Here is a 13,908-nt window from a genome sequence, read left to right as displayed (position 1 = left end):
CACGATTACCTATCATAATTATTTATGAAATACGTTTAAATATTATTGCCATTGTAATTATAAATGCTGTTGTCAATGTAGTTTATACATTAAATCATCATGGAATAAAATAGAAAATTAATGCAAGTATAAACAATACCAAGGTATATGATGAGGCAGAGTCAAATATTAAGATTCGTTTTCGTATTTTCATATACCAATTATAAGTCAATTTTTCAATGTATATATTTATCATAATATACATATATATATACATATAAATATTTAAATTATATATATATACATATATTTGAACCATTTATACCATTGCAGTAATGTCTGCATTATATACTACTTCGCGCTGTGCTTCTTTTATTATTATCATTAATTATTATTAATGAATTATTTAATGATAATAAGAAGTAAGTTCTTTAATGTTATTTATACTTATCAATAATTGTTAACTCTTGCGTGGTAATATAATAATTTTACAAATGGCTTGGTCGTACATTTAATAAGGAAAAGATATGTGCTATCATGTTGATGATTTCACAAGTCGATGGCCAACGTAATAGAAAAGATAATTTAAATAATTACACTATTGTATGAAAGTATAGGATTGTTTGGTGATTAAATGGTGTTCAGTATTGACGTAAGATTATTTGAATTAATTATTGGCTAAAAATTTTTTAATAATGAAAGAATGAAATTGTAAAGAAAATGTTTGAAATGATCAATTATAAAACACGTTGATGTTAGAAAATTTATTTGTCATATATCATGATGTTAAAGTACGCCAAAGGATTTTCATACGTATTAAAGAATAATAATAAATAATGATAAGCGTTAAATTAAAACCAATACGCATTTAAAAATAATTAAATAATAAATATTAATTTAATTTAAAGAAATAATACGTATTGATTATAACTAGCGTACCAGCATTACTCGAGCCATTAATAAAAAAATTTAAGTCTGTGATTAAAATCAAAAAAGTAAATGTTTGAATGCAACGTCTAATTGTGTCCTCTAATATATTCTATTTAATAGATTTATATTAACTATCCTTTCTTACGTGCTAATAATGTTGCATTCAATCAAATATCCATATCTATTTGAGTCTAATCAATTGATATCATTGCATCTCATTTACTCGTAATTTTAGAATGGAAAAACAGTCATTGTTTTTTTTTTAATTTAATTCAATTATTATGCAATCGAAGATGGATTTAAGTGAATTTTTTAACTCAATATTTCAATAATCAGGTAATGAAATAAAAATCATATAAAAAGATACCATTATTGTGCATCGTAAAGATTGAAATTTATCAGAAATAAGTGTAATTGAGCATACAACTTTTAGAAATCATATCTATCATAAACTCGGGTGCATTATAAAAATAATCCTGATACGTGAAAAAATATACAATAATAACTGAAATAATTTTTTTGTGCCTCAATCATGTGGTTATAACATCTTCATTATTATCACAATAAAAATAATTTACTCTAATGAATATATTTAATTAAATCATTATAGTTCAATTGTATTAACAATTATTTGGATGAGAAATGTATATATAATGAGGGTAATTACAAATGAAAATAAGTTTTAGTGATCTAAGAGAAGAAATTACAAAATAGAATGAAATGTAATTTGAAGCAATCACCGAGCTACAAAAAAAAAGAAAAACAAATAATCATCATCACATTTTTAATTAAAAACTTTTTAAACTAAACTTATAATGAAAATTTATAAATGAAAATCTATTTTGCCGAACGATTAAGGAGGGTAAATAGTCGATGTTTATTATTAAAAAAAGGCCCATGTATCTCTTGTTCTATCACTCCTTCATCCTTCAACTTTCTCTTACTAGGAAAAAAAAAAAAATTTAAACAAATATGTTTAGAGTAGAAATAAAAATAAAAGAATGAAAAAAAAAAAAAAATACGACTTAAAAGCAATTACTGCTATGAAGGAGTCAAGAATCAAGTAATTAGACGTAATGTATGCGTGAAATATAATAAATTGGTATTGATATAGGAGGTACAATTTCCTTTAGTAATGAATAAACTTTTATGGGTAACTTAAAAGCTACTTATATATGATCATGAGATGATGGAAAGTGACAAAAAGTAATAATAATAAAGCCGCTGTCAATAACAAATAGCGATCTTAATGTGGTTGAATGATAATTCTATATCATGTAGAAAAGTAATAATGTTCTTTCATTCGATCGTTAATTCGCTAATCCTAAATTTTCGCGACCACAAATTTTTTTGATAAACGTCATATGCACGTACATTTATTTATTTTTTATCTACATATATCGTAATTTAATTATTAAAATGATGGCATGAAATAATGAATTTCAATTAAATAGACTAATTTAAATTTACGTAAGTGAATAAACTTACTCAATAAATAAACATTTATTGAGTAATAATTAAATTAATTGACAAATATTGAGTTTTCACATACATGAATTTAATAAATAAATCAATTAAATGGAGAAGCAATGAATGAATGTCTTAAATAATACCTGTATGTATGTCATTTTGTGAATGATATTATGAATATGATTGTATTAATTTTTTCTAGATTATCAAATTAAAAAAAAACAAAAAAAAAAACAAATATTTCATTCTCATTCTGTGATGACTGTTTGAATATGAAATATTCACGTAAACTTAATTTAATAATTAAATGATAGAGTTGAAAGAAAATGAGAAAAAATAATTGGTAATATAAAGAAATTTAAATAGTCGTTGGGTGTACACAATTTAAGTCAGGTAAATTAAATTAATGATAAAAAAAAAAACATTTTAGGAATATACAAGTCCAGCATTTTATGAAACAAAAAAAATATATGACAAGTGAAAATTCTTATTAATAATTAAAATAAATAAAATAAAAAACTATGATCGTGTAATTTGTACATTGTGCGAGATAGTCGTTTAGAATGGCTTTCGAAATACGTATTTACATGCCATAAAATGTGTATTAGGTGTACTAAGAACTTGTCTGATAAATTTCAATGACATATATACGGATATATGTCTAATTCGCACGGTCACAGATGCATCTAGAATACCATAAAGAAATGAATTAATAAAAATAACAAAATGAGTAATAAAAATTAAAAGATGAAACGCTGTGGAGCCACTGTATCATACGTTTGTGTAACTAAAGTCTATTAATGATTATAAAGCTATGAAAATACAATAAATACTTATCGTATGTCTTATATAAATGATAAATGCTTTTATCGTTATAACACACTTCTCCTTCGGTTCTAAATATTTTTTATTCATATTTAAATTATAAAAGCTGGTAGATACTAATTATTAAATTAATTTCAGTATTTTTAATTATTATCATAGGTAAATGGAATATTATTTCAATAAGCGTATTAATGAGCTATTAAATGCCTTTTTAAATAACACAATTGTGCTTGAGATTCAAGTTTTGCCAAATCTGCAACAATTGGAGCCATTTGTTGGACATGATTTTGATAATTCGTGCCAGTTTCCATTCTTTTTTGACCATAAATAACTTTGCCATCAAATTCATCAGCTGGAACTTTGATATCTGGACCGACTTGTTGTATTGTCACGTTTAAATGATCCTCAATATCAGCAAGATACTGAAAAAATAGTTGACAGTGAACAGTGAATGTTATCTAATAGTTTTCATCATTTTTTATCTTTTGTTTGTGTTTAAACAAACAATAGATTCATCTCTATATCAATCATTATCTTTGTTAAATTTTAATCTTTCTGTTTTTAACTGACCTGTGGTTCGTTATACCAAATACAACATCCTCCTTGATTAGTTAAATTGGAATTATTACAATTTCTTCCACGACTTGAGCACCATTCACCATGATACCAAACTTTTTCAGGCACACTGCTGACTAGAGAAATTGCTAAACCCATTCGTTCAGCACGACCAACTCGACCAATACGATGAACGTAATTAGATTTTTCATCAGGTAGAGTGATATTGATCACTGTAAACATTGAAATGATTTTAAATCATAATTTTTAAATTTAATCAGTAAGATACTTACTAAAAGGTAAACCCGTGATATCTAATCCTCTTGCAGCAACATCCGTACAGATAAGAAACTTGACTTCGTTTCTTTTAAATTTCTCTAGATTAGATTTCCGTTCTTGGGGTTTTCTATCACCATGAAGGCATACACAAGAAAATTCACTAGATCCCATTTGTTTTAGATATCTCTCAAGATTATCACAGTCAAGTTTAGTACGACAAAATATTATAGCTCGATCCATTTTATGCTCTCTGATTGCTCGGATACAATATTCGCCTTTTAATATTTTTATTGCCTCCGAGAGAGTTTCTAAGAAGAAATTTTAAACAAATTATTTTAAAAAATTAAAATTATTATTTGATCGCGCATATTAACTGTAATAAAAAAGTTATTTACAGTATTATATGATCCAATAAACTTCTGAGGTTTAAAATTACCCAAGATTACTGTGCATTAATAAATTAAACATGCTTAATAATTTACCTGGTGTATTACTTCCAGGTTGAACATTATCTCGGTAATGCACACCATCAGTTTGAATATGACGTTTTAGATTATACCAAGATTTATCTTTCTGAGGATCAACCATTACCACGACATGATGAACAGTTTCAGGTACAGCATCTTCGCCTTTTAGATCAACCCATGTTGGAAAATGCATTAAACGATCCTGTGATAAAGAATATAATTTTTTAATAACTAATTTATATCCTAACGATATCAGTTATACTTTTTTAATGCGATTTTAATCACTACTATACCGCTAATTTCTTGACTTCGAAAGCATGTAATGTTGCAGAGCAGACAATCATTTGTAATCGTTCTCCAGTTGAGGTCATTTTTGGAATTTGTTTATGTACTCGATCAATTAAATCAGTATATCCTTGTTTTAAAAGCCCATCAGCTTCATCGAGGACAAAAAATCTACAGTGGGTTAATGCTAAGTATCCACCTTGAATAAGATCTTCTAGACGCCCAGGTGTTCCAACTACAATATCTACTCCAGAATTTAACGCTGATATTTGTTCTTTCACTCCAACACCTCCAATTACTAGTAATTGTTTGACTACAGGATCTTTTAGATATTTACCAAACTATAAAAAAGAAAAGTAATTAATAAAATATTTAAATCATACTCCCATTTGACTTATATCAACTCATCTTACTTTCTCTATTTGGTTATAAGTTTGTTCTGCAAGTTCTCGAGATGGTTCAATAATAATAGCTTGAGGTGCATTTGTTGGAGGTGTCAAATCACCGCTTTGAGTTTGGCCACTGTCACTTACAGGATTCTCTTTAACACGTTCCTTTGGAGCAGCTGAAATGGCAATAAATCCACTAGGTGGTGGATGTTTGAAAGTTTGTGCTCCAAAATTAAATGACATTTCAGCATTTTTCAACACTACTGCTGGATAGAATGTTTGTGACTTTTGTTGGGCATTTAAATCAAATGCTTTGCCCAAGTCTACTCCATTTTTTGTAAATCTTATTTCTCCTTTGTCTAAATCCAATAAACAACCAATCACGTCGTGCATTCCAAATGATTCACCATAATTATCAAACTGTTTGCAATTTGATTTTTTCCCTGTTCCACCAAATCCAAATCCAAATTTATCTGTTCCTAAATCTAAGCTTGCCTGTAATATAATAAATTTTTTATTGAATAATAGTAATTAAGCTTTGAAAATGTAGTAGAGAAGTAGGTGAAGCGTTATCATTACACATGAATAACGATAATAATTGATTTAATTGTTGCATCAATAGTTGATGAATTAAATTATAGGTTTATAAAATATGTTAGGGTATTGTTGGTTGAACTAAGTTAAAAGGACATTGGACGAGAACAATGCTAAATTAAGTGTCATAATATAACCACGATAATAATACAATTGGAATGGCAATGTTTATAGCGAAAATAATTACTTGTGAAGTAGACCATCCTACTCTGCATAATCCTTCATCAGTTACTGTCGCTTCAAAATAATATTTTCCATTCCCTTGCACTCCTTTGTTTGCTCTGCATCCATGCCACTCTCTTTGTTCCCGACTTTGACATCGTAAACCATCAGGAGTTACAGCCATAGCTCGACCTCGATCGAAAAGACTGAGAGCCCATTGGGAAGCTAAAATAAAAATTACCTTCAATTAGTCTCTTAATGTTCTGAATAAATTAAAGTTGAATAACAAGCTGTATGGCAAATATTTCAATTGATATGTTTAGCAGTCATTATAACCTCTACCAAGAAAAGCTCATACAAAAGAATACAATTTTAAAAAAATTTACATATTCGTTGACCACCAGACTTTTTAGATCCTTTTCCAGACTCTATATTTTTTAATGTTTCCCAAACAATTTGTAGAATTGGCAAACAGAAAGCACCAGTTTTTCCACTTCCTGTTTCTGCTGCCATTAAAACATCACCACCACCAAGAATTAATGGAACTGCTTCAGCTTGGACATCAGTTGGTAGCCTAAGGAAAATTTATTGTTGATATTTGAATATATTTCTGAATGTCTTTTATTGGAGCTATATGTTCATTGGAGCTTTAAATGAGGAAAAAACTTACGTCCATTCCATATCCTCAGTGGCTTTGGCGATTTCAGGCAGTACGCCCATTTCTGAAAGACAAAGGATGAGAAAAATTGGTAAAGAAGTAGAGATAAATGACAAAATGAATAGAAAATCGTTGATAAACCTTCAAAAGCTGTCATTTTGTTGATAAAATGTTGTGAAGGCCGGCTTCAGTGAGGTTAGTACAAAGCAAAATACACCTGGAAAAGTATGTTAGCGAGAATCGTGTAACATAAATAACCGGAGTCTTTCGGGTATTTTCGTGTGAACTCGTACGTTTGTCTCTCGAACGTTCAGCTGCCGCGCACAGTGACTGGAGTACGAGTGGATTCTCGAACGGAATAGAAGCATAAAACTGCGGAGAAGAGTCAAAAGAAACGTAGTAGAGAGAGTGAAAGAAGTGTAAATCGTGCGTGGTGTGAAGCTTTGGCTTCGGTCTGTAAGTGACCGAGCCATGGCGAGTTTACAAGAACTCAAAGCTTTTTTTCCAGTCCGCAGTATTTCTTCAATTGTTCAAATATTCGAAAAACAATTATCAAATAATTCAGAACCAGATCTGACATTGCTCTCAATACTTGTTGGCGCCGTAGAAAATTCTCTAACCTGTAATCGTACAGTTGCGTCGCCGGAAAATACTATTTATGATGAACCAAAGCTTCCAGCTCTCGAATATCACATTGCTGAAGCTTTATATTCCAAGTTTCATGCAGTAATTAAAGGTGCGATTGATTTGACACTTTATGACACAAAATATGCTACAAGAGAACTTGTTAAAAGAGTATCAGACGTAATATGGAATTCTTTGACAAGAAGTTATTACAAAGATCGAGCTCATCTTCAGAGTCTTTACAGCTACCTCACAGCTAATAAACTTGACTGTTTTGGAGTAGCATTTGCTGTTGTTGCCGGTTGTCAAGTTTTAGGGTTCAAGGATGTTCATTTAGCAATGTCCGAGGACCATGCGTGGGTTGTTTGTGGGGAAGACGGCAGTGAAACTGTCGAGGTTACGTGGCATGGTATGTAAAAAAGCATCTGGTTGTCTTATTAATATATTTAGTTCAATAAATAATTAATTAATAATGATTTTAGGCAAGGGAAATGAAGATAAGAGAGGCCAGCCGGTAGAGGCAGGTGTCGCGTCACGCTCTTGGTTATACGTCAATGGTCATGCTGTTGTTTGTACGCGAGCAATGGAAGTTGCAACTATTGTATCCGCGATAAATCCTAGTCTAAGTGCAACAGCAGATGCTGCTGAGGTTGCACTTCTCCAGCAAGAACTTTTGTGGTTACTTTATGACTTGGGTCATTTAGCTAAATATCCAATGGCTCTCGGCAATCTTGGAGATTTAGAAGAAGCTGCTCCAACACCCGGACGACCTCCTGCAATCGTTCTTTTTCAGGTTAGTTCATCAACTTTGATTGTCAACATTATCAGACATTGATATCTTTCTAATTTTTTTCAGGAAGCAATCAGGTCGGCGAGAAAGTATTATGGTAATGCACACGTTTATCCTTACACGTATCAAGGTGGATATTTATATCGTCATGGACTTCATGCAAATGCACTATCTTCTTGGGCAGACGCTGCTGATGTTCTAAGAAGGTAAATTTACCTAACATCACTCCAAGTGTTCTTATCATATATTTATCTATCAAGGAAAAGTTCTTTTTTGTTTAACGCAGTATTTGCTGAAAGAAATCGATACTTTTACAGCCATTTCAAAAAAAAAACTACTTTTTAATTCAAATAAAAACAGTTAAGAAGCTTTTTCATCATTAAAAAGAGTCGTGTAAAATGAGGCTATTTGTTATGAAAAAGCATATTTGAATAGAGAAAAATATTATTTTATACTTGTTATAACTTTATTCTCATTTTAAATTATTATGTAGAAAGCATTACACGGTGAACTTTAATATGCTGCTTAATTTTAAACGGAGTTATGAGAGATATTAAATGATATTTTTTTTTATTTACATCTCGTTTGCATATTATTGCTTGAACTAGTATTAGTACAAGAACCTTTTAAACACTATTTCACTGCATACTTTAAAGAAAATAATTACTACAACATTTTATTACTTTACTCTGGGACATTTAAAAATGATATACAATAATGCAACCGGAGTTATTTCTTAGATAGAATGAGTGGAAAAATTCCAATGAATGTAGAATAACACCATTTTATCTTTTATATAGAATTAAATATTTATTCTAATGAAATATAACAAATTAGAATTCGAAAACCTCCAAAATTAGGACAGATTACGTATTCAAACTGAATTATCTTATATGACCATATTATGTAAATAACTTCTTCAAATCCCAACTTTCTAGATCTATTGGTTGAATATAATCATTTCTATATTAAGACGATCGTTTTTTAAATTTTATTCTTATCTCTTTACATTCTATTAGTCATCTTGTAACTCAGTAAAAAATAATCTATCGTCATTTGAAATGTAGTTTATTTTTAATAATAATTATTTTAGTATGCAATAATCAACTGAGCAGTAAAAAAATATCAATTTATCCGATAATTGGATGATAAGAATTAAATCCATTCGTTAAATATCATAAAAACTTAACAAATATGTTTTTAAAACGATCTATAATTCTGGCAGTTGGTCCGTAAAATTAAATACTTTGCAGTCTTATAACTTCCATTAGGAGGATAAAAAAACTGCCATATGTTATTCAATACTCGTCCGCTGCTAACGGAAGTAGTTGTTTTTTTCTATTTTTAATTGAAGTTAATGTCCTTCTATCTTTAACGGGTTGAGTAAATACTAGCGTTGGATTATTAAAAAAAAAAAAATTGAATTTCCATTGTTGATGAATATGAAAAAAAGAACAAATAATAAAAGAGAGATTGTATGGTTATTGTTTATATAGAATTGTAATGAAATTCAGTATCGATTTTAATGCATGAATTGATGAATTTTCAGGTATGATTATACTCGTGATGATGGTGAAATTTATAAAGAACTTTTGGAAATTGCAAATGAATTAATACCTCATACTGTGAGAGCTGATGAGCGTTTGCTACGTCAGCCACGTTGTTTTGCTTATCTCTTACGATTTTACGATGGAATATGCCAGTGGGAAGAGGGAGCAAATACTCCAGTACTTCATATAGGTTGGGCGAGGCCATTGGTAAATACAATATCGAAATTCGATGCTAGTATTAGAGCACAAGTGATCATAGAATGTCACGATTCTGAACCAACATTCAATAAACACGATGACGAAAATGGATCGAGAAGGGAACCAACTTTGGATGATGGGTTTCATAATAATAATAATACAACTACGAGTAATAACAACAATAACAATAATGCTACAAATAATAATAACAATAATAATAATTACTATAAAACGAAGGAAAGAAGCAGTGTTGCACGAGATTTGATAGCTAGGCTTGAATCTAAAGTACCATCAAATGCTGCTCCAATGCATCCAGGAATTCAAGCTTTGACTGCTGCTTGTAGTGAAAAAATATTAAATAGGGATTACCTTATTCAAGGTGATGGCGAGCCATTTGTTGCTCCTCAGGACAATTCTCTACCTCCAACACCTTCTACTTCCCAGGAAAGTCTTGACCCAGAAGTTGAAATAGACTCTGAGAACGAAAACCCTAGGATAACACTTTATAGTGAGAAAATGAAAGGACTTAAGGATCTTTTACTGGCTGAAAAATTAAACACTCATGCAATTTCATTGCAATTAACTGCACAGAGTCAAGTGCAAATTGGAAAAAAGTCAAGAGGAACTGATGAGATTGGAGTACATCAGCGTCCCAAGAGGACACGTCGAGAGTAATAATTCGAGCTTATATATATTTTTTCAATCTCATTATTTCAATTATCTCATCATAAACTTCCTGCCACGCAATATTTTTTCGCTCTTTAGCCGACTCTATACAGATTCAAGACTTGGTGCTGATTTATCAGAAGTATACGAGATGATGATAATAATATGAAATAAAAATTCTCATAATCATTTGTCAGCCAGTATATAGAGCGTTAGAATCTATTAGTTTATAAATTGACAATTGATTAATGAAAGAACGGATGATTTAATTGAATAATTGGAAAAAAAAACTAATTATTATAGGTGGTAGATATCAAACATAAGTAGAAAAGTACAAATTTTCTCTCCAGTGTCTTTTTTCTTTTTAAATTATAAAATTGAATTTCATCACCGCGCGCTACTTGCCATTCATTTTTAAGAGTTTATCAAGAAGTTAATGCGATATATAATTCGCTGAAAATTAAAGATTACATCTAATTAATCATGATATATATGAATATATATTTTTAATCGGTTTTATTTATTATTCTAAATAGTCTATGTCAAATTGATATTATTCATAGACTCTTTTTCTATTTATTTATTAATTCGTCCAATGTTATTCGATTGCAAATGCACTAATTATACTATAAATTATTGTCGTTAATCGAGATATTTATTATCAAAACGAAACAAAAAAGAATCTAGTGAACGAGTTGCTACATTCCGCTCCCTGCGACGTGCAAATTAATTTTAATGATTTTTTATTTCGAGTCATTTTATATATATATATATATTTATATATTTTATCTATATATCATGAGTATAAACTATTTAACGATTTAAAAAAAAAAAAAGAAAATATTTATTTCTTATTTGCTTCTTTTTTTTTTAATTTAATAATTAAACTATATATCTATTAGTTGATTTTATCTGCAATTGCTTACAAAAAATTTGCTTCTGCGCTTAAAATGAACTATTTACTACGCTTTGAAAATTTATTATAAATATTTATATTGCGTATTTTTTTACGCACAAAATTTTTTTATAATATTTAACTATTGAATCTGAATATTTTGCATTCAATTTTTTATTATAAAAAAAAAATTTAATTTTTTTCTCTCATTTTGAATGCAACTTTTTTTTTTTTTTTACATTTTTTATCACATTATATAAAGTAAAAAAAAATCAATATAAGTGTTTTATTGTTTCCCGAGCAGACGTACATGAATCTATCAAATACGAGGGAAATATTACAAACGGGTTGTTGTAGGATATACTGTTAAACGTATAGGGTGTGCTATTTTATTAAAAAATAACGAAAAAAAAAATAAAAGAAATGTATCCTCGAGTTTTATCAGTTTTTAAAAATAAACAGTTAAGATCAATAAAAGAAAATATTAATTTGCAAAAAAAAAAAAACAAGAAAATGAAAATAATGAAAAAATAAATAAAAATGAGATAATAACAAAAAAAATAAATAAATAAATAAATATATAAATGAATAAATACTAATAAAAAACGGGATTAATCATTACGTTATACTGAAGGGCGCTATCATGCTGTGATGCTGTTAATATACTGTATGATATTACTATTAATATGACTGAGACGTTGTGAAATGTAACGCATGGTGACAAACAAATTCCTCATTATTCTCAGTACTCTCTCTTATATTATAATAACTATTATTATGAGTATAATTATTATTAATGATTAATTACTATTACTGAATGATGAATTACTAAAAATGCGGGACATTGTTATAAGTACACGTCCCTCTCTGTTTGAAGTATTTACAAATGAGAATTATAAAAATTACATATTTATATCATAGATAAACTATACATTTTAAGAGAGTAATATATGTATGTGGGAGGAACATTATCCTGAATGTAGAAAATTATTTAAGCTAATTGATATTTAATGAGAAAAGTCGTTTTTCTAATGATAATTTTTTAGTATCGTTAAAAATATATTTTTTAATAGTATGTATGTAGATGAATAGTAAATTGCCAAAATTTATAAATAATTTATTATTACTCAAATAATTTCTTTTACATTCAGGTAATTTTTTCTTAACATGCATTTATAAGATTAAATATTGAAACAAAAAAAACAAATAAAACAAATTCCATGGTGTGAGCATAAAAAAAAAAACTTTGAAATTGTTAAAAAGATATGCCATTTCCAGTATTTGAACATTTTATCAACGTGACATATTATGAATAAGTAAGAATTACTGTAAAGAGTATCGAGTATGATACACAGCAGTGTGTGATATATGTGGAATAGACAGCAAAGAGTATTTTTGTATTGGTAAAGCTGCGATTCCGGTTATTTCAACCACGTGCTGTTTGTGTGATGCTGGATTATAACCAGTGATTTTGTCTTACTCAATATTATTTACCACACTGCGCGGCCTGTTAATTAACATTCTTACGAATATTCATTTAATAATGAAAAAAAAAAAAAAATAAATAAAACAAAATAAAAATATTAAGTACACGTACAGAAAAAAAAATCGTACGAATATATATAAATATATTATATACTCAGTGCGTGCCATAAGAAAACAATTAAATTGTTTATACATTTAATTGTTTGCCGCAATTACAATTTATCCTCGCACAATGTTATATACCTCCTTTAGTCCGATTGATTCGGTTAGATTTTTTTTCCTTTTTCATTTCACATCATTTATACTGTTAAAGCGTAAAATTAAAAAAAAAAATGAAAACCCCAATTTTTAATAATAATAATAAACAAAAGAAGAGAAAAATGCAAATGAAAAAAAAATTCTATTGTTAATGCAACACTCATGGAAATAAATAGAAAGTTAAGACAGTTATAACAACGTTTTCTAACGGCATAATAAAAGTACTTAAACATTTTAATGTGTATCCAAAACAGAAATCTCAATTTAGAATGCAGCACAGTGATATAATATTCTACTGATTATCATATAAACATAATTTATTAATATTTATAAACTCAAAACAGTTTTAACAACAATGAGAGTGTAAAAGTCTTGAAAAATCATTTAGAATTTCACGTAAAGATCTTATTATTATTATTATTATAAATAATTTTAATTATTTTATAATTATGATTACTATTAGTTAATAATGAATTAGTTATCGTTATATACTTGCTTATGAATTAATTAGTAGTACTTTGATGTACTAATGTTATAACAGCCCATCCATTATCAAAATAGTAACAGCAAAAAGTCCATTACAAATTTATCAGACTTTAAATAGTTAATAGAATTTTATGCTTATTCCTCATGCAATTTGCACTCACATACTGTCCTCCATAGAGATTTCCAGCAGAGTGTGATTGCAGTGTTATTGTCAATCAATGACAGTAGTGATATATTTAAGGCATTAATAAAATTATCAGATGTCTGTTTTTTTCTCTCTGTGGATTACAATAAACTATTTTATTATTCTAAATATAGATTTGTGATATTTCAATAAATCACCTTCTCTATTTTATTTTTTAT

General features: G+C 28.4%; 2 protein-coding genes across 2 annotated transcripts; one reads left to right on the top strand and one right to left on the bottom strand.

The window, feature by feature from the left end:
- Window positions 1–2,814: 2,814 nt before the first annotated feature.
- Ddx1 (ATP-dependent RNA helicase Ddx1) lies at window positions 2,815–6,947 on the bottom strand. Its single transcript, XM_035093763.1, has 10 exons — window positions 6,735–6,947; window positions 6,606–6,657; window positions 6,322–6,509; window positions 5,961–6,160; window positions 5,204–5,674; window positions 4,799–5,131; window positions 4,521–4,707; window positions 4,053–4,346; window positions 3,775–3,992; window positions 2,815–3,626 (listed from the first exon to the last, which is right to left on the bottom strand). The coding sequence occupies exons 1-10, from the start codon at window positions 6,748–6,750 to the stop codon at window positions 3,393–3,395; spliced, it is 2,193 nt and encodes a 730-aa protein (XP_034949654.1). The 5' UTR covers window positions 6,751–6,947; the 3' UTR covers window positions 2,815–3,392.
- Mnn1 (menin 1) lies at window positions 6,858–13,858 on the top strand. Its single transcript, XM_035093764.1, has 4 exons — window positions 6,858–7,626; window positions 7,700–8,010; window positions 8,074–8,213; window positions 9,557–13,858. The coding sequence occupies exons 1-4, from the start codon at window positions 7,065–7,067 to the stop codon at window positions 10,428–10,430; spliced, it is 1,887 nt and encodes a 628-aa protein (XP_034949655.1). The 5' UTR covers window positions 6,858–7,064; the 3' UTR covers window positions 10,431–13,858.
- The last annotated feature ends 50 nt before the right edge of the window (window positions 13,859–13,908 follow it).

This window comes from Chelonus insularis, unplaced genomic scaffold (assembly GCF_013357705.1).
Source record: "Chelonus insularis isolate UGA/USDA-ARS -01 unplaced genomic scaffold, ASM1335770v1 scaffold_277_pilon, whole genome shotgun sequence".
Taxonomy (NCBI): domain Eukaryota; kingdom Metazoa; phylum Arthropoda; class Insecta; order Hymenoptera; family Braconidae; genus Chelonus; species Chelonus insularis.
This window is presented reverse-complemented; position numbering and strand designations above follow the sequence as displayed.

Excerpts from the sequence above, each read along its gene's own strand:
- Mnn1 (XM_035093764.1), top strand. The coding sequence starts at position 7,065 with ATGGCGAGTTTACAAGAACTCAAAGCTTTTTTTCCAGTCCGCAGTATT. Across the intron at positions 7,627-7,699 it reads TGTCGAGGTTACGTGGCATG|GCAAGGGAAATGAAGATAAG; the intron begins GTATGTAAAAAA and ends TAATGATTTTAG. Across the intron at positions 8,011-8,073 it reads CTGCAATCGTTCTTTTTCAG|GAAGCAATCAGGTCGGCGAG; the intron begins GTTAGTTCATCA and ends AATTTTTTTCAG.
- Ddx1 (XM_035093763.1), bottom strand. Across the intron at positions 6,510-6,605 it reads ACTGAGGATATGGAATGGAC|GCTACCAACTGATGTCCAAG; the intron begins GTAAGTTTTTTC and ends AATTTTCCTTAG. Across the intron at positions 5,675-5,960 it reads TAGGATGGTCTACTTCACAA|GCAAGCTTAGATTTAGGAAC; the intron begins GTAATTATTTTC and ends ATTATATTACAG.